Source organism: Daktulosphaira vitifoliae, unplaced genomic scaffold, assembly GCF_025091365.1.
Source record: "Daktulosphaira vitifoliae isolate Bord-2020 unplaced genomic scaffold, ASM2509136v1 Scaffold_1, whole genome shotgun sequence".
Taxonomy (NCBI): Eukaryota; Metazoa; Arthropoda; class Insecta; order Hemiptera; family Phylloxeridae; genus Daktulosphaira; species Daktulosphaira vitifoliae.
In genome coordinates, this window is record NW_026099572.1 from 85316782 (window position 1) to 85343975 (window position 27194).

Below are 27194 nucleotides of genomic sequence, written 5' to 3' on the forward strand. Positions count from 1 at the left end.
AAAATTATATATTTTATCTATCCTTCATAATGACAGTTATCTGGATCCCCATAAAAAATTCCTAAATATAAAACTGCAAACAATTTTATCATTTTTAAGGTATTGTATTTTTGTTCATTTAATGAATTCAATTAAGTATTTTTAGAAATTTTTTAAGTGTTAATATTTATAAAAACCTACTTTATTTTAACTATGGTACGTTATTATAATATTTCTAGACGTTTTTAAAATATTGTGGTAACGTTACAAGAATATCATTATTTATATTGACTTATGTTAAAGAAATATTTTAAAACATATATATTCGCAGAGCATAAGATTTTTGGCCAATTAATTTTCTGGTATTGTTATTGCACTACAATATTATATGATATTTTCATCTAATGACATAAAAATAATAGGTTCCCATAACATTCATCAATTATTTATTAAATTTCAAAAATTACCATTTAAATATACTCTTAGAATTTATAGTGAAATATGTCTAGAATAATTGGATTATTATTCTAAATAAATTCTGATTAACTTTTCAAAAATATTGACAACATTTAAAACAAATATTTTCAGTGAAATATCTTAACTTTATTATTCTAAAAAATTATTTTCATAATGTCTGTTAGCAAATTAAGAATTAAATATTTATTAGATTATTATAGAAATACTTTAACAATATTTCCCTTTGCTATCTTTGAATTTTTTATTCGTTTTTAAATTTTATAATTAATAAGTGTAACTAAACAAACTCTTTAATTATATTTGATACAAGTTTATAGCATGAATAATTTTAGTTAGAATTATATATTTTATATTTCCCTTTGCAAATATTTAAGTTTTAAACTAAATAATATTTGTGGACTGGAATATCAAAAACATCAAAAAATCTAAGTGTTCATTTAATTTAATTGTTATGAGTTTTGAGTGTTTCAGTTATGTATAAATATTTTTAATTTCACTTTGAGGAAAAATAAAATAACAGTATGTTCTTTATAATATACGACCCCTACAAATAATTCGCTGTTGGCGTTTGTGACGATATCCACGAAGGGTTATTGTTTGAAATAGTCGAATAGCATTTGTTAACGTAGGTTGACAACCCATAAAATACTAGTGTTCCATAGGGTAAGTTCAAAGATGAGAAATTTGTGCGTTGAGAAATAGACGGACATAAAAATACAAAACTAAAATATAGGTTGTAAGAAAGAGATAAGAGTATACAATTTCATAGTGCAAAATCAAAGTCACAACTTTGAGGTTTTGCCGTTCTTGTTTAAATTGAATGTTTATTGATGATGTTCTATGTGAATGAATACTTGATTCATGATCACTAGACAACTATAAGCAATATAGTTATAGTGCTTAATAGCTTATCAGTTTATTACGCATGTGCAATAAACAATACAGTAGCATTTATATAATAATATGAATCATTCTTTTTTTATGTCAACTCATTAGAATAATATTAATTCAACCATAAAATAAAAAAAATAATTTAGTAGTTTCAGATTTAATTTTCACTGTTACATTAATAATAAACTATTTTGAAGATTTATGAATGATTATACAGTATTAATATGATAATTATATTTAAACGAATATAATTTATTTTACATTTATTTAAAAATGAGTAACACTGTATCTCACATAATGTGAGTCAAAAATTTAATGTTTTTAGTTCCAATATATTCATAGGAAATATTTCTGAAACTCGACAGGGAATGGCCCACAAATGTTTTATTAACTGTACACAAAATAAATTAAAATTAAATGAAAATTTTTATTTAGGCCAAAGTGTTTGTTAAAATTGCATTATGAGTATATTTGAATAGACACTGTGTGTTTTATTTTACATTTTTTATATTGACTTAAAATAAGTTATAAATATAACAGTTATAAGTAAATACTATTAAACACATATTAGTACAGAACGACGTGAAATAATTAATTGCTCATTAATTATTATGTCACTAATTAAAATAAGGCACAATTTTTTATAAGAAAAAATAGTTTCAACATATTTAAATCAGTCTACCTCATAAGTATTAAATGAGTTTAATTAATTTATTAACTGTTTATATTATTTTAAGCTTGTGACTTCAAATGTTTGTTTAATTTTTAAATTGTGCTCTACTTCTAATAAAAATGAAAAAAATGATATTTTTTAGCTTGAATGTCATTTTAAAAAAATGTATTGGTTTTATTCATGTGTTTCTTTTTATGTCAATCCGTTAAAATTCTCATTTCACACTAGACCAATTTGGTTGTTTATGCGTCAAAGGAATTCGATTTAATAAGTTGAACTAAACAATACCAGAAATTTCAAAATATTCCCTTGATTTTGAATATTTTAAGAAATAAATTAAAATTACGCTAGCGCAAGAAATTTCATTTAAAAAAATGTTTTCTGTACTTTAAATTTGTTCTAGATTTTTTAAAAAGTACTAATCGTCGTGAAATTTTAATAGTGTACTAGAGAAAATAGTCTTTCTTTTGCATTAATATTTGAATGAAATTAAAAAAAACCCAAATTTTAGCATAGTGGGGTCATGACACAGTGTGAATGAGATATACTTGGGACAAACATTGATATATGACAGTGATTAAAATCCTTATCATAGGAAATACATCGATGTAAATCTATAGATAGTGTTTAATTAAAAAAAAATTATGGATTATTCAAAAAGCAAAATAAACTCTTAATTCCTTATTTATATAAGTTTTATGATTTATAAGTGTAATATATGAAAAATATTTATTATAGCCATTTAATATAGAATGAAAATGATATTTAATAATTTAGTATTGTAATTTTTACGGAGAAATTATAAAGTAGACATTACTTTTATGATAAATATGTATAAAAGTTGAAGGACTTAATGCAATACTTTTCAAAAAATAAATTGATTGTTACTTAAAAATAAATATATTGGTCTACAAGAAATTTTCATCAGAAACCAAAATATACTTTTCTAAACCCATTTTTGCACCTATTTCAAACCTGCAGTTAGAGTTTCACATATGGACTACATAATAACAAAATCTTTCTAATTAATATGTTTGATTACTAGGTTATATATGAATAATCAATAAATATATTTTAATTAAAAAATACATAGCAAGCAGAATGTATTGCAGTATATTAATATAAATAATTATTTAATCACCAAGAGTTGCATTAAAATATTTACTAAAACTTCTATTTAAATGATTTGTACAATAAAATATTTTAAATGAATTTTTGAGTTTTCCCCATAAATTTACTGTTAATAGTAATTATATGATTTTCTAATCACATATCATCTAAAAAATATAATATTTTATTCCACATAAAATTGCAAGTTAAGCTAAAATTTCATTTAAATTTTTTTTCTTATTAGTAATAATTTCAAAAAAAAGGCGAATGAAAAAATCTAATTTTAGACTTAAAATCAGCGTAAAAATTTGGTTTAATAAAGTATATATTGGTCTATAATTATTAAAATATATTTTATTACCGGATATGATTTTATTGTGTCATTCAGTATTAAACAAATTTTATACTCGTATTAATTTGGAGATATTTAATTAAAAAAGTTTTTTTGAAATGACTATGTTTTCGAGATATTTGTCTAAATTGCTAGTATTTAAGGATTTTTTTCCAATATTTAGTGTTTATAAGTTCTACTTGATTAAAATCGAGTTCTTTTAACGTATTGGTCAAGTATGAACTGAAAAAGATTAACGGCAAACAATAGAAAACCATATAGTAAAATGTATTAGTATGAATAAAACATATTTTCTTACAAATGGAGATTACAGTGATGGGTTCTTTGATATTTATTGAAGTTATTTAATTTTAATGGGATAGAAATCATACGATCAATCCTATCAACAAAATTAAAAATACAATAATTATATTTTTAATTTTGTCATATACAATTATTGTATATGACTCTGATTGAACCAGTAGTTTTATATGGTTCAAAGAGATGGACTTTAAGGAAGGTAGAATAAACAAGATTCGCAGTGTTTGAACGGAAAATTCTAAGAAGAATTTATGGACCATGTATTATATGACACTGGGGAATGGAGGATACGCCACAATGATGTATTGAAGAACTTGTTTCAAAAACCAGATATTATTGAAAAAATTACAAGAAAAAGATTAATGTGGACTGGGCACGCTTCGAGGAAAGAGAACTCATTTATTAAAGCGGTTATTAAAGAAAATCCGATTGGGAAATGACCGTTAGGTAGACCGCGTTTACGATGGGAGGATCATATCAAAAACGACGTTAAAGCAATCGAACTAAATGTAAAATGGAGAGAAGTTGTAGAAAGTAGAAAAAGATGGTGGCAAATTCGTTTGCAGGGATGGTCTCAAAGGCTGCAACCCATAAGAAGAAGAAAAATCAAACAAACTCTGAATTTTTTTTCCATCTCGAAAAATAATTAAGCAAAAAAAGTTAGTTCGACGAGTGGGATTCGACTTTATACCCCAACCGTATAAAACTGAATTATGTTTGATGCAGTCACTGAGAATTACATAAATGTTAGTTAAAAGTTACAATTTAAGCTAATTAATAAATCCAAAGTAGCTTTTATTAACTTTTAAAAATAAGTAAGGTAAAATAAGTATAAATTTATATTTAATGTAAATTAGATTCATGTAACATTTATAAAAATTGGACTTATTACTATGTCCAGTCCTTGTAAAGTATTTAAAAAAAAAAAAAAAATTGTACTCAAAAATAACATGTTTCTTAAATACGGCAGTTATTTGCACGTAGAAAATAAGTCGTCGAGTCAATTTTTTTTTTTATAGTTCGTAACATTAACTTTAATTTGACATATGTTTATAGGACATAATATTTCCGAAACATTTTTAATATTTAAGTTGAAAAAGTTAACATTTTGAATCCACTTCTATGTGCAAGTATAGGATTAGATTTTCAAAAAATTATATCAAATAAAATGGAAATAATTAAGTTTTCAATAAAAAAAAATATTTTGATTCGTTCATTTTTCAATAAGTTATGAAAATGTTTAGAAAAAACAGTTTAATAAATATCAAAATTTATCGATTTTAAAAATCGTAACTTTGTGGAGGACATATTATTTACGGAGTAAGTGGTGAAAATTTTTAATTTTTAAGGGTAATGTCTTCAAATAGATACGATTTGTGATCTCTTGGCGTATCGTTAAAAAAATTGGTCTCTGAGAGCTGAAAAAAAGTAGTAACAGACATAAAAAAATTTTAAATAAAAAATAAACACATAATGGTAAAAATAACCTTTTCAGCTTCGTATCGAAACTAACATAGAAATTTTTAATTACAAATATATAAATAATTTTAATATTTAACAGATTCCTGTTTGAGTGTTTTATATAATAGTGACGTTAACCATTGTGCATACAAGGGTTTTAAATATCTGTGGAACATCAACTCTTTTATATCCAAATATACATTACCATAGCAGTTTTAAAGACGTATCAGAAATACGTGTAATTGCGTTAATACAATTTTTAGGCATTTGTTCATATATAAGTGAAGCATATCTGTAATATTTATAATATTATTGTAACATCAACAATGCGCTATAAGTTTATTTTAAAAAAATGTGTTTATTTACACTATTTGTCACAAGAATTTCTAATTTTTATTGTTACAACTAAAAAATAAAAATAACACCTACGTCAGCAAAATGATTATGGATAAGAAAAATAAATAAATTTATATACAACAGTAATTTAAAGTTAACATAATAATTTATCTATAAAAACTATACTTTTCTGTTGAACAAAGTATCTAAATACTTGAATTGAAGCCTTAAATAAGGTAAATAACCCAATCCTTGTTTGTATAATTAAATAAATTTTGTTATATGTTTCTATAATATTCTTAATCGATGATAAAATAGTACGGATTCTTATAGTTTTAAATTGAGCTGGTAATTTTGAGAACTTTTTTTGAAAATGTAGGTTGAAAACATGAGATAAAATGAACTGATGACTTTAAACCATATATTAAACTTTCAGTTTTTTTTTTAATACACTCTTTTAGAAAATCGAATATAGTAATATTATTAACTTAAAGTCATAAAAAGGACATAAATTTTTTATTCTTTATATATTTGGATTTATTTGAAGTAAGCCGTAAACCTTTTTCTTATAGGTAAATTTATTATTATTTTAAGAGCAATTTTCAAATGTTCTAACACTGAACTCAATATAATTTTAACGAGTAATAATAGGATATTTTATTTTTCGTATACCTTATACTCATAAACAACAACTGCAGTGACAATAAACAAATATTTCATCCAACGGTCGATACCATGCTGTTATCGTCAATAACAGAGACTTTAAAATGGTAAGTTTAAAGACAAAATGAAAAAATTACCTAAGTGAAATCGACAAAACTGAACTGGTAATAAGATTAATGATATCCACCTAATATGTATGTGTAAGTGTGTCCAAAATGAAACACAAAAAGTTATTAGAGCAAGTCGACCGTGTTTAATGGTCGCAAGACAAATAAAGTGACGCCACTACTATTGTTGCCCTCTATCTGTTTTTTGGCATTTATTCGAAAATCATGAGTTCAAAACAATACTACCCAAAAAATAGATGTTTTTTTGAATAAACCTAAGTTTTTAATAAAAATGTGAGATTTTTTTTCTAAAAAATCACGACACCCGTATTTAATCTACCAATTTAAACTATTCCAGATAGATATAGTTTAAATACTAATTTGATTTTGTATTCTACAAAAATTAAAGATAAAATAATTATTTTCACAGCAGCAGTAGTTTAAAATTATGTAAAGAAAACATAAAAAAAACTTTTTAGTAATTTATAAAAAGTTACTATGATTCGTGGTAATTTTTAAAGCATTTAAATTTAAGTTATTTAAAATACTCTTTCAGAATGATGGGATAATTTATAAGTGTTTAGTTAGGTTAAATAAATTGAAGTTTTTTAATAAATTATTTTGCTTATTGGTGTAATGTACCTAAACATATTTTTTCGTATTATATGATAAATTTAAGAGACAAAAGTAATTTTAAATATAACATATGCTTAATATTTATTTGAAAATATTACGGTATATTTTGGTAAAAATTATGAGACACATATGGTGAGACAAAATGTGTTTACCACACCGAGTATTATTATTATTTGTTATTCTTTTTTTTATAATGTCAAAAATTTTAAATTAAATAACGAATGCTTTGAAATATAATATACATTTGTATGTGACTGGTCCCGGAGAGAAAGGAATTTGATGAACTCAACAATACGAAACAAAGGGTTGAGCGCTTTTACGATCGTGTGACCTAAGTGTCAGTAGTGCAGTAGAATGAGCCAAATACACACTAACACTCGCAGTCATTTTCAGTTTAAGTCTAAGTTCCCGTCTTCGCAAGTAGTTACCGGTTTTTTTATTTCTTTTGTTTTTGACATTTTTCCACCGGATTATATGTTAAATTGAAATCCTTACAAAACGACCGCTCGGGGACACATCACGTCGGACTTGGGATTTGCGGTACAAAATACAAGTAACATGAAAAAGATGGTAAGGCCATCCGATAAAGTCCGATCTGGCACACCATATCATTTTGTACATACTCAAAAAGCAACATAATATATTTTTCAATTCGATAATGATATTTATAATACAACACAATAAACTTTAGTAAATAAACCTTGTTTTAATTAAACTCCGGTAAATTAAGTTCAAAAATAATTAACACCCAAACGAATCAAGGTTCGCTTAAAGATTTTTGCATGAATTTTTCTGATAAATCCTATATACAATTAAAAAAACTAATGCAATTATGTTATAGAAAAAGATATTTCGAATAAAATCCTGTTAAGTCAATTAACGGAATTTCGTTTGACGACAATTATTCGTGGATATAATATATTTGCTACAAAGAACTCCTCTCAATATTTACTTAATAATATTGGAAAAGTTTAATTGTTCCCCAAAATTAATTTGGCTCTTGATTGAAAATTACTCTGCTTATCCAAAGGTTTATTTGTTAAGAGAACAAACAAATTATTGATTATACTGGTATTGTTTTCAATTATTTCACCGAAAACTAAAATAAAAGTAAACCAACAGTAAAACTTTTAAATCCATAGCAAGTATCAAATTTCACTTCATTTCTTAGTGGAGAAATAATAATTAATCGCGTTCGACAAGAGTAGCAAGGCTAAACGTTATCGAAGGATTACTACAGGCATGCACGACACATAAGACATGCCAACGGATAAGATTAAAGTTGTTGAATTTGCTCAATGACTGATGTGATTTATGTAAATACAAAATGTCAAATGTCAACACAGAAAAGTGCGTACACTATGTATTGTCAAACACTAGTAGTGGAAATGTGTTTTGCACGAGTACTTTGTTTAACATTCATCAGTATTTGGTGGCATCGTTTAAATAGGTTATTTGTTTATATCCCTGAGATCATAAAGTTTTATAGACTTTATTACAAAAATTTTTATCAAATTTATTTTACAAACCTAACCACAAAACTTTTTGTTTTTGTGGATTACAATCTATTACTCTAAAACATTTTAACATTTAATGTACTAACACTTAACTCATAAAGATTTTAAAACAAAGTAAAGTTTGTAACGACTTTACTAGTTTAAAAATCCAATTAACATAGTTTTTATAAGTAAAAAATATATTCTTTACAAAAAAAATACATAATACAAGCATAGTGAAATAATTTACTTTGTCTGTTTTCTCAAATTCAATTTATATAAATTGTGAGAAAAAAGGTACTCTAATTTAATCTCAAATTATATATATATATATATATGCAAAGTGAAACAGATCCAACTGACAATTCATATAACTTATGATTCACATAACATTTTATACTTTTATTTTAATCAATGTTTACAATATAGGATTATGTTTAAAATATGGTTTATATTATTTTTCACAATTACAAAAAATTAATTTTTTTATAAAGATTTTAAGATAGCCATTTTATAGATAAGTTTTAAATAAAAATAGTGATACAAAAAACTCTTATTTTAATTCAGTAGCTACATTTATGCAGCATTTTGAAGTCTGTTAAATTTTGATTTGTTTGGGGATTTTCTATGGTATTAAATGTTAGTCCATATTGTGTAAAGGATGGAAGTAAAAATTATCTTTTTACGTTATTTACTGGTAACAGCAAGCAATTTTTATTTCCATAGACAATAATAACGTTTGAACGCGTTTTTTACAGAAATTATTAACTTTAATGTTTATTACAAAAGTTAGAAACATTATAGTATGTTGACAACAAGTATTTGATAGTTAGCAAAGTTAAAATTTAAAAACAATTATTAATTTGCGTGGTTCTATTATTGATATCATATTATTATAAGATATTCCTTGTTGGGAGATATGATAATAAATGAATTTACATACTATTATGTTCACTGTTACTTATAATAATGCTTTTATAATTTTTTTTAATAAACTTAATTTTACTACAAATATTATTTCCATGTCAATTACAGATGCTTATTTCAGTTTTAATAATTTTCATGGGAAATAAATCGAGTACTATTACCAGAAAATAACGTAATGAGATAGTGTTCACTTCCGTCCTTTACATAATATGCAATCATAAAATCAAAATTTAACAAACTTTAGTAAACCTTTATTGTAAACATTGATTAAAAAAAAGCAAAAATCTCAGCTTCACATCGAAGCTAAAATTCATTCATCTTAACCAATAAATTTGTTTTTAAAATCATTATAATTTTGTGAATTTTACTTTGGCTTATTTAAATAGTATCTATTTCTCAATTNGCTTCACATCGAAGCTAAAATTCATTCATCTTTAACCAATAAATTTGTTTTTAAAATCATTATAATTTTGTGAATTTTACTTTGGCTTATTTAAATAGTATCTATTTCTCAATTTTTAATTGGATAAATAAATATTTTTACGTCTATCCAGTATCTTTTATAAAAATACCAACTTTATTTTTCTCAATAATAACATACACATCTAGCTATAACATACAATGATCCAAATAAGATAAGTCGATAACAACTTTTGATTCAGTATTTAGAAGTTATGAATAATTTTGTATCCGAGTAAAAAAATTAGCAAATTAGATGGCGTACTAAAACTCAAACCTTTAGTCTATATTTAAAAATGTTAATTACACCCAAAATACTGGTTGAAATTTTGTTATCAATCAGTCATTTTCTTAGTTGGATCATGATCTATTATATAAAATAGTTAATTATATATGTTGCCGTATGATTGAATAAAATTTTCATCGATTCCGTTAAATAGGAATTTTGTAAAGTCAAATTTTAATAGTTAATGAGTAACTTGAACACGGTTTTTTTATAATATTTCACACATTATTCAGTTCAGTATACAAAAAGTAACATCAAAATAGATTAAACGCCATTTATCAAAAAAGGGATTCTGTAGGTAGATAATTTTCTCAAGCAAGTTATGACGGATGTAGTTAATTATAAATAAGATTAGATATATTACTCTAAATATCAACTTAACGATCATATTCCACAAAAACATATAACAAGCAGTTGTATATAGTACGTAATTTAGGAAAGGTTAAAAAATGTCTAATTAATTTTTTTTTTTTAATTAATAATAAACAAAATTTAAATTTAAAAAGTTTAATGCACAAACCATACCATGAAAATATAACAAATTATTCATAAAAAGTTACACGCCTACGTAGTTTTATTAACTAAAATCACCGTAAATTAATAAGTTTGGGATATTTTATCGAATGATTAAATATGACTACCATTGAACTTTTGATTATTTTAATTATAACTTCATGATAATTTGTCATATTAATGATATTTATGCATTTAATAGATTTCATGTAATATTTTCAAAATATTATTAGAAATTTTGGTCTAATATATAAACATGATATACAGGGTGTTCAGTAAGTAAGAAGACGGGTTATTATTGTTCTCATTGTTTATAGCAATTTACCCGTTTCTTTATTTATATATACATATATATAGAACCTAAAAATTATTTTATAACAGATAAATTAAAATACATATTTAAATATCAAAAAAAAAAAAATTCACAAAAATTATTACTATGAAAAAAATTGAATGGCTAGCGTTAATAGAATTATCATGTATATTTATTTATAAAGGAAATTTTTTCGGTGAGTAAAAGGAAAGACATTTAACCCAAGTGCTAAATTTCTAAATACGGCTCTGATGGTAACATACATTTTAAACTAGCCTTAATAGAAAATCATCTAATTAAGAAAATGACCGGTCAATAACAATGTTCCGCCAAATACCTAGGAAGTTATTCAGATTTCTATGTCCAGGCAATATGGGAAGTGTTAATTATAATGTGAGAAATGTTTCATATTTTCCATATCTCCGCTTCACCCTCAGTCTATATTTAAAAATGGTTATTACTTCCGAATAATATCCCTGTGTACATACATTTTTATTTTTTGTTTTTGAGAGAGGCTGGAATAATTGTAGAATTTATATTTAACTTTTCCATCGATCTTAAACTATCGAACACGTCTGCAGTTTATTTTGTAATAGCGTGCTCAAAATAACACAATAATGTATGTGTATATTTTATGATGCGTAACATCAGTGATAATTTATTATATTAAATTACATTATTTAATTAAATAATTTTGCAAGTATAATCATATTTAAAATGCATTTATACATTTTACATTATGTTATACCCAACGAACAACAAACCATACGTCGCTTTCAACGTATGGATTCTAGTGAAGTCATGTAGAATTATGCATAGTCACGATTAAATTTATTTTGCATATAGTCGCTTAATAAATAAAAATAATAGGGCAGTGACCATTCATAAATAAAAGCTTGCTCAAAAGCTCAATTATAATAATATGCTTTGAATGAATAAATTATTTTTCTACGAAAGTATTGTTGCACGCTACATTAGCTATGTTATTTTTAAATTAATTAAACGTTTGAAAATGACTTATCAATAGAATGATTAGACTTTTATAAATTAGACATTATGCTAGACTAGACTTTTACTAAATATACTGATAATTTAAAATAATTTCAATATTTATTACGCTCCATTTACTCTCAATTATAATATAAACAAATTAATTATATAATAGTTCACACATTCAAAAGTATTTTATTCAGATATCAAACATTATATACAAAGTTTTGCCAAACTTTACAGAGTTAAATATTTAACTTTTTCGAGATATTTATTAAGAGTAATAGCCGTATTTTTTTTTGTTAAATAATTATTTTTGAGGTATCAATATTTGAAGATTTAGAAGACGCGAGTAGCGTTGTAGTATTTAGCGTTGCTCTATTTTTACCTAAATACACAGATAAGCATTCTGCTGGGTTGTGCACCTTTTTTGCCTACAACTATATCAACTCATAAAGTAATTATACAAAAGTGGTAATCAACAAGTCAACAGTTTATTTAGACTATTCTCCATTTAATAATAAAAAAATAAAATTATAAACATGAAATTTACTATTATTCATAAGAATAAGTAAAATTTTAACAAGTATATATTTATGAAAAAAGTATTATTTAACAAAAAAAAATTATATATATATGTCAACATATATGTCACTTGACCGCATGTCAGTTTATCAGATTTTTTTCAAAAGAACACTTTTGTGACCAATAAAATATATAAGGCTATAAAATACGACTTATTATAAATTGTTAATATTATTTAACAGTAATAATAATAACACTGCGTTTCATATATTTGAGTTGTATTTTGCGGAATCATAACTCGTGGTATAGCATAGAATTATACGGTTTAAAATAATTTTAAATAGACATAAATTAATTAAATTGTACATAATAATACAAAGCGTATATTGTTTTGAGATGATGTAACGACAAATTGTTATACATTTGAGAAGCCAGTTCTTCTAACTGCTATTTAAACTATTATTAAAATAATTTCTTATAAATAAAACTCATAACAAATAAATGTAAAGACTTTAACTTTTATAAATATTTCTATAAAAAACTACTGTTAAATTTAATTACAAATACTGTTTATAATACTTTTAAACTGTTTAAATAGTGAAGGACATCCAGTTAATTGCAATGTTTTAGTACAATGATTTTTCTTACAATAAATTTGATATTTACTATTAATCATGCCAATTACACAAATTTTGATCTTTAGATTTTTATGAAACAACAATTTTTGACTTAGATATCATGTTCAAATTTGACAAAGGACATTTTTATTTAACAATATTTTGTTATTTTTTTAATATTGTAAAGTAACACCCTTTATAGTACATATATTAGTTATCAGATCTATTAATATATAATATATATAATCGATAAAAAATAACAAGTTTAAATATTAGACAAATCTAAAATGTATTTATTGTTCTTAAGACTAAACGCAATATTTCACTATATTTGATATTTCTATTAAGTATTAGCAACATTTTTCAATAATGTGATTCAAACTTAAAAAAAAAAATCTTAAATCAAACTGAACTGAATATAAAATAATCAGCCTAAAATCGTACCGGAATCAAGTTAATATTCAGAAGTGGAATATTCTTCAAAAACTAAAGATTGATGTAAATAGATTTTTATAATACTAAGTATAATTTAAATTTGATAAATTACATTAATTTTTCATGTTTCAGAAGAATTAAAATATATTTTAGTTTTGTTTGATATACTCTTATCAATTCGAGAAATTTAGAGGATGTATCCTTTTACTATTGCACTTATCATTTCAATTTTATTTAAACGTAAAGTTTCAACAAGACCCCGGGTTGGAAAATACAGAGTAGGTATAGACCAAAAAAGTATAACAATAAGAGGAGAGTTGGTCGAGTGTATATAACAGCCAAAACCAACAGCACTAAAAACAAAATGGCTGAATAATTCTTCTCTACAGTTAAGATTAACAACCGTGGCCGAGGGTTGACAAAACAGGTGGTCGGAGAAAATGAAACCAGAAACAGCAGGAGTTATTTTTTGAAATCAAATTAAATCTTATGTGACGAAGATTAAACTTGCGTTTAGGCTAAACTCATTCTTTAACAACCAAAATCATTCTACGATTAAATTGCTCTAATTTTCTTTGTGGTCGGATAGATAACTTTTTGGTGGTCCAATTTGAAATAACACAAGCGTGTTCTTAAAACTTGTTAGAAATAATTTTAATGATATATATTGTTCAACTTGTTTGAAATGAAGTAGTTTTAATTGTTTATTAACTCGAATAAAATAGTTTATTCCGAAACAAAAATTAATTTTAATATTTCTTCTTAAAATTTCTTCTGTTTCAATATTCCCATCTTTTAATTAGCTCAGTATTGTTGTTTTGGTAATATATTTATGTTTATGAAAGTAATTTTTGTCAATCAATTGGTTTTAAATTTAAAAATATAATTAAATCATTAAAATAGGTTAACAAATTTGCAGCTTTTGGAAAATATAATAGAAGCATTTATTTTCTGTTTTTATTGTATTTAAAAAAAAAATATTTAATATTTTACTATAGTATTTTATATTCAATAACAACACAATATTGTATTTATTAGAATAATATGAATTGTGTTAGGTATAAAATTTCTTTATTAATTTTTGAACATGATTCGATTAATCCGTATACTTTAATTCGTCTTTAAATTAAAGGTTATTAATTTATTTTATTTTAAAAAAAAAATTACCTCTGGAATTATGTTCTACATGTGAAAACGCTTTATAATTAACTAAAAAATATGAAGAAGGTGAATAGGAAACTACCTCCTCTGCCTTAAAAAAATATTAATCTTGAAACATCCTAAGAGCACACATACATTTAAGTGTTTGTTGATAGTGATTTTAATCGCTACATGAAATTTCAATACACAGTGATTGATTTAATAATGACCACTAAATTTTCCCTTAAATAATAAAAAATGTTGAGAATTTTTTTTCGGTTTTAGTATTATTTTTTATAAAACAACATACATATAAGACTACACTAGATGTTTTAAAACCAAATTCAGTCCAAATTTTATGAAATATAGTTTTTACAAAGAAAACGATCTATATTAAATAAATTGAAGCAAATAGTAAAATTCAGATTAAATTATTAAACAAATTATAATTTTTACATATAGTTACTTTTTCAAGTAATCTATTTAAATTAATCACAGAAAAATACCAAAAAGAACCATTTTATATGAGTTCAGACAATAATATAAGAGTAATATAACCTTAAAACACAAAAATACTGATACAAATTGGTAACTTGACAATAATTGCATCATTGGTTATTTTACAATGTCATTATTATATTATTAGCAATAACTAATAAAATATTTTCCTTATAATTAAATGAAGAATCATTTTCAGTTATAAATACAAATATTAATGGTGTCTAGTCAGTGAAATTGAATAATATTAATTATATTTAAAATCAAATTTGAAAATAATGCTCTAGTACTGCAGGCACAATAAAAGTTCCTTATCTCCTCCAAAAATTTAGAAAATTTATAGTTGATATAAAACAATATTTATAGGTTGCAAAAAGAATGTATTTAAAACTACCAAAACTTTTTTCTAGGCGTGTCTGTATAAAGTTATTTTACTTTAATGTTTGTTCATTATTTTTAAATTAGTTAGTTATATCATATTTATAACACGATATTATTGAACTTACTACATTATAAAATTGATATGAAGTCACAAGTAAATTTATATAATGAATATTTGATAAAGTAAGAAAATAAAATTAGCTACCACTTATTTTTCTTTGATAATTGTTTACTATTTAACCTAATTTTTTAAAGTTTTCAACAGTTGTTTCATATAATGAAAAAAAATTAACTTATTTAAATATATTTAATGGTCGTAATAAAATATATCATATTCTACTTAAAAATAATTTTGCTTATTAAAATTATATACATAATTAAGCATCAGAATTTCAAAAACTTATTTATGTTTCACAAAATTACTTTAAAATCAGAGTTGACATTTAATGAACGTATAAAAGATTTATTGTATTTGTCCTAAGTAATAAAGGTAATATAAGATGTATAATTTCATCACAATATCCAAATAATTTATGGTATGAAAACTTATATTTTACCACATCAAAATAATCATCATAGTACTATTATTCATTATTTTAGTTTCGATGCGAAGCTGAGAAGATATTAATTTTACCATTATGTTATCATTATTATCTTTTTTCAGTTCTCACTGAACTGATTTTCCTCAACAGCACGTCAAAAGATCACAACAAATCTAGTAGTATCTAGTTGAATACATTACTCTCAAAAATTAAAAATTTGCCTCGTTTCCATAAAATGGTGTAAATCCCCCAAAGAATTACGATTTTTAAAATGGGTAAATTTTGACATTTTTTAAACTAATTTTTCTTAAAACTCTTAGTTTCTTAAAAAATTAACGAATTAAAATAATTTTTTAAGCAGGTTATAAACAAGAGAAAATGAGTTCTTGTTGCCTTTGAAATATTTTTTCTAAAAATTAAACACCACAGATTTGAATTCTATCAATGGATAATCTTATTTTATAAATTATGTTATTTATCGATATATTTACTATACATCAAATTGACTTATTACGCCAATGTTTAAATAAACTTTTCTTTATAAAAGCAGATTGATATAAAATTTATTGTAAGTTAATAATTAGCCATTCTTATACTATGAAAATTAAATTTAAAAAAACGTTTTTATAAATAAAATAATGTACTATATTGAATGTAGGATCATTTTTTTTTATCATTGGTCACTTCGTTAATAAAAGAAAAAAATTAAGTAAAGTACAGTAGGGATATAGAAAAGTGTAGTTGACACATTTTTTAGATTAATATTGATTAATATCCAACAGTGATTAAAACGATACAAAAAAACATAGCAGTAGCTATTCAGCTACATATGAAAGCTAAAATATTATTAAGAATTTTTTTTTGTTATTTTGGTTACTTGTTTTTCAATTAATCAAATTAAGAACTTCCGAAATAGTGGTCTAAAAGTTAAAATCGATAAATCATTTTTTATTAAATAAGCCAGTTTGATATGCAACCATCTGAAAAATTAAAGTTGACACTAATAATGTGTAAAAATTAAAAATGCTTCATAATTAATAAATTAGGAAAGCACATACCCAAAAAAAACAAAAACAAATGTTCAAAATTATTTTAGTTTTCGATTTTGAACAGTTATTTATAACCTTTTTTTTGTTTTTAAATAATAATAATTATTAATTAAAATATATCACTTTATTACGTATAATTTTTAGTGTTCATATACAGTAAAAGAAATTATTCTAGTTATTAATTAAGAAGTTTTGTAAGAGTTTCTGCTGTACTTAATATGCAAATACTACTTTTAGCACTAGCTTTACATGTTTATGCAGTGAAGCAACTTAAATAAGTACCTGGCTTTTGGACTATCAAATTAAATGTGACATTGTATTAACTGCCAGTTACTTAACCAAGTATTGGTAACTTGCAGCGAGAAAGGTTCCGACGGTTGGCATACTTAACCAAGTTTCAGATTATTCGGAATGCTATGTCATGTGAATAGAACCATTTAATTGAAAAGGAGTGATAAATAATATCATAGAGTTCTTTGTTGAACCTTTTGTTCAGCTACGCTGTTTTCTGCTGTTCTTGGATGGGTGATCATATGAGAACTTTAACAGTGACACAGACATTGTTCCTTATTGGTACCCTCCGCCATAAAGAGATTGAGTCAAGATGACAACCAGTGTATCAAATTGTTGTAAGATAGAACCAACCCCAAACAGTTGATATAGAAGCTAAAGAGATTATGATGATACTTAAATAATTTATAAGAATAGACAAAGATTTTTAGAGTTTACGGAGAAAAAATGATTTTCAGTTTATTTTATATTTAACACTTTTTTTTAAATTTCAATTCCAAAAAAGCATTGGAGTGAAAAAATAGTGACTTTGTACTGTTTTTGAGACAAAACCTTACTTCTTTATTTAATTTTGTTGTATCAAACTGTAACAAAATATTAATATGATTTATAAATGTAATTCTGAGACAAAAATATAATTGGAATATTCACAGATTTTTATGACAAAAAAATGAAGTCCCTAATTGTGCTATTAAAAATACTTAGATGATTTGGGTCTTTTAAGGTTAGCTTGTTTTTCCAATTAGCTTTAAATTTTGAAAACTAAAATATTTCGATTGGTTTTTTTTATTAATAACATAAATTAAATTAATTGCTAATTGCTCATTTGTTTTAACAAATTTTAAAATTTTAAAGTGATTTACGTTACTTATTTTAAGTCCTCTCTCTATATTTACCAATATTATTAGTATTTTTAAGGTTATTAAACACTCAATTTTATTATTAAAATATTAAATATTCTATTTATGTTGATTTTTTAAACTATTGAAGTATCATCCAGTAGCGTCGTTTACTAGCTACATACTACATTACTCTACTAACAAGTTCACAAATTTAAGTTGATTTCAAGTGCATATAAATTGGAATCTGTATTATAAGAACATGATTGCCAAGTGGTAAGGCAAATTTTGGTTGTGAGCTCAAATTCTGTTTTATTTTTTCAGGCATTCTAATAAATTCTAAATAAGCTACCATTAATTGCAGGCTGAAAAAATATATTTTTTATATTTAGATTATATTACGAAGTATTTGTTGCGAAATATGAAAATAATATTTTTTTTTATCACATCACTCATCTATTGCATTTAGTTCAATAATCCATAGTCACAAATTAAACTAAGTATGGGTTAGTGAACCAAATATCTAACTTATAATATCAACAATGCCAATTTAACATTGCTTGGTAATAAGAATAGCAACATTAATCGAATGTGTATCATATAGCTCGACTAGTAACGACGTATCGTGCATTTCAACATAAATATTAAATACAATTCTCATATCTATTTTTTGAGACACGAATTGTTATGCTAAGCATTTTAGGTTAATTAAAAGTTTTTTTTAATTTCACTCAGTTATAAAAGTCGTTTTATGTATTAAACATAAGTCAAACAAGAATTATACTTTTAGTTTTGTTCCAAACCGTAGAAAATGGTTTATTGCTATACTCTGCAATGAGTATTGTACTTTTAAACATTTAACAAGTTTACCCTTCAACCCTAGATAAAAATTTAACATTCTCAAAATTTTATGAGAATATTCAATTATAAATGAATCATCGTGGAAATATTTCCAGGGCTTAACATGATTCTAGAATATTGTAGTGTACTAACGTTATCAGAAATTTATTTGACCAAAATTCTTATGTTCTGAGATTATATGTAATTTTTTAAAATATTTGTTTAACATAAGTTCATATAATAATATGATATTCAGGTGATGTTACCACAATATTTTAAAAACGTCTAGAAATATTTTTGTAACGTACCATAGTAATAATAAATTAGATTTTTATAAATAGTAGCACTCAAAACATTTCTAAAAATACTTAAGTGAATTCATTGAAGGAACAAAAATATCATAACTGAAAAATTATGAAATTGTTTGCAGTGGCATGTTTAAGAATTTTTTATGGGGGCCCAGATAAATTTCAGCATATCGAATAAAGTAAACTCTCTCCACGCTACCTTGATTTTATATCATCGAGGAACCGGTTGGGTTGAGTTTTTGGGGTTATTGGGACCCCGATAAATAGGCTACTATAAGTTAATATATTAATCCTACACTAATTTTTGTCAACATTATTGTAGCAAAATTAAGAATTTTTGTAAAAATAACTCTAACATAAAATATTAATATTTCAGAATTGTTACTTAGGACTATTTGATAGATAACCATATTCATAAAAATTAAAACTAAAGTCAAATAAAATTTTATCCGTTCAAATCATTTATAAGTCCATTAAATAGTTTATTTGGAACTTGACTGGAGTCTAAATTTTTGCACTATTAGGTGCTCAATAAGTATGAACTCATATATGCTATCTATAATTTGAATGTTGAATACTAAATACTAAAAACAGCATACTTATCTTATACACAAATATCGATAATTCTGACAATCTATTACATTATTTTTATTCAAATGCTATAATCAAATTTTTCATCATATATTCATGATATTGGCTTCGACACAGAAATTGTGGGGAATATTCAAACCAAAGAAGTTTTTTATAAGTATAATACATTATAAAAAAATATTCCACTTTTTATTCATTATTATATTACATTTATATTTAAATTTAAATATCATATCATATTATACGGTTAATAATTTAATCTATGCTATTGTTCAAACATGTCTGTATTTATCTGTTATTTTTAAAAATGATAATAAATGGTATATAATTAAACAATTTTTCATCCATAAATATTTTATAATTAAAAATAATCCATCAGCTTAAACATTTTTTTTATTCTCGTCAGTCAGTCCTTGGTGTTAAATACAGTAAAATCATTACTTATTATTAAGATTATATATATTTTACAAAAATAAGTAAATACATGTTTGAAAAAAATAATAATGCGATTTTTTTAGGTTTAGTTTTTGTAAGGCCACAAATACAAAACACATTTATCACTGTAGCGGCCGCTAGCAGTCATGTTCTGAATGGCAGTTAGCCGATATAGAACATTACAACAATAATTTAGTTTTAACATTTTAGCATTGCTTGCTATGGCGAGAAGTTCGTAAATGCTCTTAATATAACAACTAACGACAATCTTTCTTTTCTATTTTCACTACAAGAGAATTTTAGTAGCTATAAACTAGGATTTAGGTATCTATTATAACTCATTGTTATGGCTTGACATATTCTACATCATTGGGATTTATACAAACTTAGGTCCGATAAAATAACAAAACATTTCATTATTATTTTTATCTGATATTTTGAATTAAGAAAGCTAAATTATAAGTTAAAAGAAAAAATAAATGAATTGAACAGTTAAGTTTAAAACAGTGTAGTTTATATTAGGTTTTAATGTAGTCTACTTTTGTACAAGTTACTATCAGGTTGGGTTGAATTGGGTCTATTGATGCAAAGAGTTGCCTTAATATTTGTAGTTACCACTTTAGGAGGTCACATTATCCTTAATTTACGATCAAGTGCACTTTGCCCAACGCTATTTTTCTATCAACAATACTTATTTACTTCATTTACACTAAATGTGTTGGGGTTAAAGTATTTATATTTGTACACTACCAAGAAAATAATATTACCTCCTTTATACATTATTATTGTTTGTGTCACACCTTTCTTAAATTATGAGAATCAAGAGTTTTAGAAATGTTAAATTATTTTAATAAAGGAAACTTTGTTATGGTTTTAATATTGAAAAATAGAAAAAAGTTCGCTTCTTAGATGTTTTACAAATTAAAAATTAAGTTACATCATTAGACAAACAATATAATTGGGATTTACTTTGATATTTAGGATAAACAAATAGTTTTCGTGTTCAATATAAATATTCATAACATTTTTAATAAGGTAGAAATGGTGTTGATTAAAATTTTGAATTATAAAAAACTTATTCATCCGAATTAACTAAATGATTAATTTTAAAACTGTGGTGACTTATTAAGATACAATAATTTATTCTTTTATTATACATATTTTTTATTAATTTGTGTAAGCAATCTTAGATGTGCTCGAAAAGGTTAAATAAAAAAAGGTCTTTGCTGAAAAAGATTCACTCTAATATATAAAATATGCAAGTTTACTCTCTAAAAGACTTTTAGAAATTAGTTAAATACGTTGGAGCTTTTGTTTATGAACTTAAATTATAAAACTATTGTGAACGCAAGTGGAATTGCATTATACTGTGAAACGACTTTGTACATTTTAATGAGAACACATCGGTGTTATTGTTTTGTTTGAATGTTTATTATAAGCACTGTATTGTGAATTATAAGCACACTGCACTAAAAAATATATTAGCAACACGTATTTCCATTTGCTCTGAGTTAAAAATTTCAGAAATTAAAATGCCTATTAACACTCGAAAGATATTTTTATCAATAAATAAATGTATGACTGTTATTAAGTCTATGGAAATATATTTTAATTATCATACTATATTTTTAAAAATTTTTTGAATATCTAATATAAACAGTGTACATTTTAAATAGCTAAAAATTAAATTATTTAATTAAATAAGGTTAACTTATCTAATTATCAATTAAGGATTTAAAGATTTATTCAACTTCAAAATTATATAACAGATTTATTACTAATAATCTACTAGGTTGAAATAATGTTTAAACATTTGAAAAGGCTCTGTTTTACAATGTAATTGTCAACATTTGTGTTTTACATTTTACAATTTAAGTCGTACATCACAAATTAACATAATTACTCAATTTTGATGCTTAAGAGTTAATGTTTCAAGTAACACCGATTATGTTCAATCTTTGTGACGTATTCAGTAACTGAACCAGCTAGTTATCCTATTTGTCATACCTTTCATCAAAAACATTTTGACTGAACAATTTTTTTTGAAAATAAAAAATAATGTAATTTTTAGCGAATTTTATAAACACTTTTTTTTATCATCGTTGTGTTTTGTTTTTAGATGAAAATATTTTGAAATGGAAAATGAATAAATTCAAAGATTGAAAGTGAAAAATAATGAACAACAATAGTCATAGTGTAGTTCCTGAAGCCATTGTTAATAATAATTCAAGTAACTACTATGAAAACAGCGGCAGTAATGATTCATTCAACACATGTCCTGTGTTCAACAATACTGAAAGTGACGATTACAATTTATTATTTGAGTTCATAGCTTACGGTATTCTTTTAAACGTGATTGGTGTTTTTGGCATTCTTGGAAATGTGATATCTATGATAATCTTATCCAGACCTCAAATGAAATCGTCGATCAATTACCTATTAATTGGTCTGGCTAGATGTGACACAGTACTAATAATTACATCTATTTTACTATTCGGGCTTCCAATCATTTATCCATCAACCACATATCTTTTTAACTATTACTTTAAGGTAATATAAAAATATTATATAAAAAATGTTTCATACATTTATTTATCAAGTATATTTATTTAAATATACCTGAATGCTTATTTTTTATTATTCATGCTGGTATATTAATGTGAGTGATGTTACCATTTATAGGTATATCCATTAATCGCACCGGTGGTCTACCCAATAGCTATGATATCTCAAACGGTATCTGTATACCTGACGCTCACTGTTACATTAGAACGATTTGTTGCTGTTTGTCACCCTTTGCAAGCTCGATCTTTATGCACATACGGTCGTGCTCGAGCATACGTGATAGCAATCATAGTATTTTCGGTTCTCTACAATATAACTAGGTTTTGGGAAGTGAGAGTTCAAAAGTGTTTGCACTCTGAATATAATCAGTACGTGTATCAAGTTTATCCAAGTGAATTGCGAAACGATAAATCGTACATATCAATTTACATACATTGGATGTATTTAGTCATAATGTACTTCATACCTTTTGGTTCATTAGCTGTACTAAATGCTGCAATTTATAACCAGGTAAGTTTATAAAGATATTACAAAACAACATGAATGCTTTAAATGATTTGTTAAAAATGTAGATTAATATTGAGTAAATGTAACTGTGTTAATGTAATTATATTTGCCCAGTAATATTGATATTTTATACATTTTTTTTAGTAACTATAATTTGTCAAAGCGTTTATAGCAACTTGGCTGCTTTATTAAATTTTTAATCAACGTGTATTGAACAGAGATAAAATAAACAATGCAACATATTACTACATTTATTATAGTAATTTTTTAAAAATATAATACTTCAATTATATTTTTGAACGCTTTTTCTATACACCATATATTGTGTAGAAACAGTAAATAGTCTGTATTAATAGCTCATCATTTATATAATGTATTAAAAACCGAATTTTTGTTTTTCTTTTACTTACAAAATATTTAATGTGTTACTATTTTAGCAAGTTATAGGTCTGTTAGGCTTTTTGATTGTCATGTAGGCAGTTATAAATCTTTCTTACCAAGCACTATTGTCAAGATTTAAGACTTTATGGTTTCACCAACATTTAAAAAAAGTACTACAGCTAAAGCTTTTTATCTAATGGGAAAAATATTTCATAATTAGAAATTGATCATAATAAGTCAATCAATTTTGTAAAATTCAATTTGTGAAATAATACATTCTTAACTTAATTTAGTATTATAAATTAGATAAATATTTTTTATGTAAAGCAAATTATACAGCTGTTATATATATATATATATATGTATGTGTGTGTGTGTGTGTGTGTGTGTGTGTGTGTGTATTTATACCATATTATATTATATTATAAAAAACATGAAATAGAAGAACAATTTTTTGTATAGTTTATTTGATTTACTACGACCATCTAACTCACGCTACAAAGAACTTTGTTATTTATACAGTCTTACACAAATGCTCGAATATCATTCCGCTTGCACTTCTCATAACATTGTAATTTGTTTTGCTAAATATCATATACGTAGGATTAAATTATATTACTGTAAGTAATTTTTTATATTTAAATCTCTAGTGGTATTCTTTCATCCTAAAATATGACACAAGCATGCTAAGCTCATCTTTCCATAAACTGAATATACATATATTTTAATAATATATAGTAGTGGGAGGTGGCTTTTAAAGTATGTGAATGCATTTTATTACTCACCCTTTATCAGTTTTATAATGTTATATTGAATGGACTATACATTATACTTTTAAAGGGGGACAGACTCATATTAATATACATATATTTAACATTTTAAAGACGTTATATAAATTACACAGAGCATTCTATTAAAAACAGTATTATATTGTGTACGTTATCATTGTGTATTATAGATTAATTCTAATAATATTATCTTACCAAAAAAATAACTATTTTTTTTTACAAAATAATACATTAGTTTAAATATTTAGTAACAATTTTGTAAGCAAAATGCAGTTTTAAGTTGTAATAATCAACTATTAATAAATTAAAAAAATAATTATCCTAGTATTTTGAACTACAAGATTTATGTTTAAATTTAAAATTGAAGAGAGAGAACTTGATAAGATATTTATACAACAGCATTTATTCAGAGTAAAAAACTATCAAAAAATAAGAAGAGACGTTGGTTTTATTCAAGAATTAAGATGTTTTATGAACATATTCCAAAAGTAACTGATGTTATTCTACCAAAAAAATTTTACTCTTTACCATAAAAACTATATTTGAAAGAATTACTTGAATATTTTTAATTAATTATTTCAAAACGATAAAGCTTGTTAAAAAAAAAGTAATTAAATACAGGAAACAAATGAAAATCATGAAATTCATTTATCAGTAAATTTTGAACAAAAACAGTGTTAATATAAATTTTAAAATGAAATTTTTCTTTTAAGTATTAGGTATACCTTTTTTTATTACTATTAAATCTATGTCAAATCTAAAATAGAGCATATAACGTATCGTTCCACTTACCGATTACGTCAAGAGTGAAGGTAATTGAAAGGGACCGAAAATAAATTATTAGAAAAGTGAAGACAGTATAGGAATATTTGATTAGACATATATTTTTTATGTATCTGAACTATGAGAAGGGTATGACTATTAGTAATTTTATTAATACTATATGAAACTTTTACAGACCCAGATAATATAAAAATTTTAAGTCCATTAGTATTAGATTAGGTATTATTTATTAAAAAACCGTGTTAAGTCAACGTTGAATAATATTAAGTGAAAGTTATCCTAAAACTGAATAGAATATTTTTAATGTATTAGTATAATATTACGCTGTTTAGTTAAAATAGTTTAGACAGATATCGCTAGATTGATAGGCCTCATTAAGGGTTTTTATTTTTGTAATTCTTTTTTAAATATATTACAATCATTTGTTGTATAAAAATATGATATTAATTTTTCTAATACCACAAAAATTACTGTATTTTACTCTTTAAAACCGCGGTTAAAAATAATTCATATTATTACAAATTAAATGATGGTTAATAAAAAATAAAAATAAAAATACAATGCCGTTAGAGAGAACAATACACAGCCAACTATAAACAGTATAAATTAATTTTTCTACCTTGACAAAAATTTTTTTTTTTTAATATTTAATTGTTCTAAGTAATAAGATTAATGTTTAACATTACCTTTTCTATTTAAATATTAACTTCATTAATAAAATAATAAATTGTAAATTATTAAAAATAACTTATCAGTAATATATCTAGCCTTAAGAAGAAAAAATTTAAAAAAATCTATGTAATTGAAATGAACTTTAAAAGAATAATTGTAAAATTATCAATTTAAAAAAAATTTGTGGAAATTGAGGTTTTAAAATTTTTCATTTATTTTTAGAACTACTAGTGTATATAGTCATAATGTGTTTACTCAGCAAAATGAAATAATTTCGCTCTCGCAATTAAGCAATAAATTCAATAGAACGTTCCAAAACAGTTAATAAGAGATATAAAGATAATGTCTTTCTTTAAATGAACAACTTCATAATTTGAACTTAAACTTTAAGTGACTCACTGTACTCAATGATTACAGCAAGTAAAATTACTATTTTTAAATATTCCACAATTAAATTAAAACTATAAGAATACATAATTCTTGTTATGTTTCTTTGTTAGTTTTATTATAGTATACTATTAGATAGTAAAAACTTTCAAGTGTTCGTAGGAATTTTCTAATAAAATCGAAGCCTTTCAATGTCCTTACATTTTTTTTTATTTTGATCGTACTTTTTTTGGCATGTTTCCGACCAAGCTATCATTCAATGTTTTTTCTCACGACATAAAAATTTCACTCTATGCCTTTTTCAAAATTCTTTTACAACGTTTTGAATTTTACAATTCTAAAGTCATCTTAGTGCTACTTAAAAACTTTCAATAAAAGGGTTTTTTGAAAGATAAACATTTTTGATATATGATTTTTTTTCACTTATATAATCATAAAAAATAATTTAAAAATAGTTAAAATTAAAAAAATTTTAATTAAAATCATTAGTAATAAAAAAATCAATTAAATTATAAAATATTATGAAGATAAAAGTTATTAATTTATTAGTACAAGATTACGACTAAATTGCCTAATTATTCTGTTTAAATTTAATACGGAAGTAACTGATAAATCATAATAATCAAATGCTAATTAACTAGATATTACCTT

General features: G+C 23.9%; 1 protein-coding gene across 2 annotated transcripts in view; it reads left to right on the forward strand.

The window, feature by feature from the left end:
- Positions 1-27194, forward strand: part of LOC126894548 (FMRFamide receptor) — an 80968-nt gene that overhangs the window by 43539 nt on the left and 10235 nt on the right. For both annotated transcript variants that reach the window (XM_050665634.1, XM_050665636.1), the window contains exons 2-3: positions 22580-23010; positions 23143-23535. In XM_050665634.1, the coding sequence (XP_050521591.1) occupies positions 22636-23010; positions 23143-23535 (768 nt within the window). In that variant the 5' untranslated portion in view covers positions 22580-22635. The remainder of the gene's footprint in view (positions 1-22579; positions 23011-23142; positions 23536-27194) is intronic.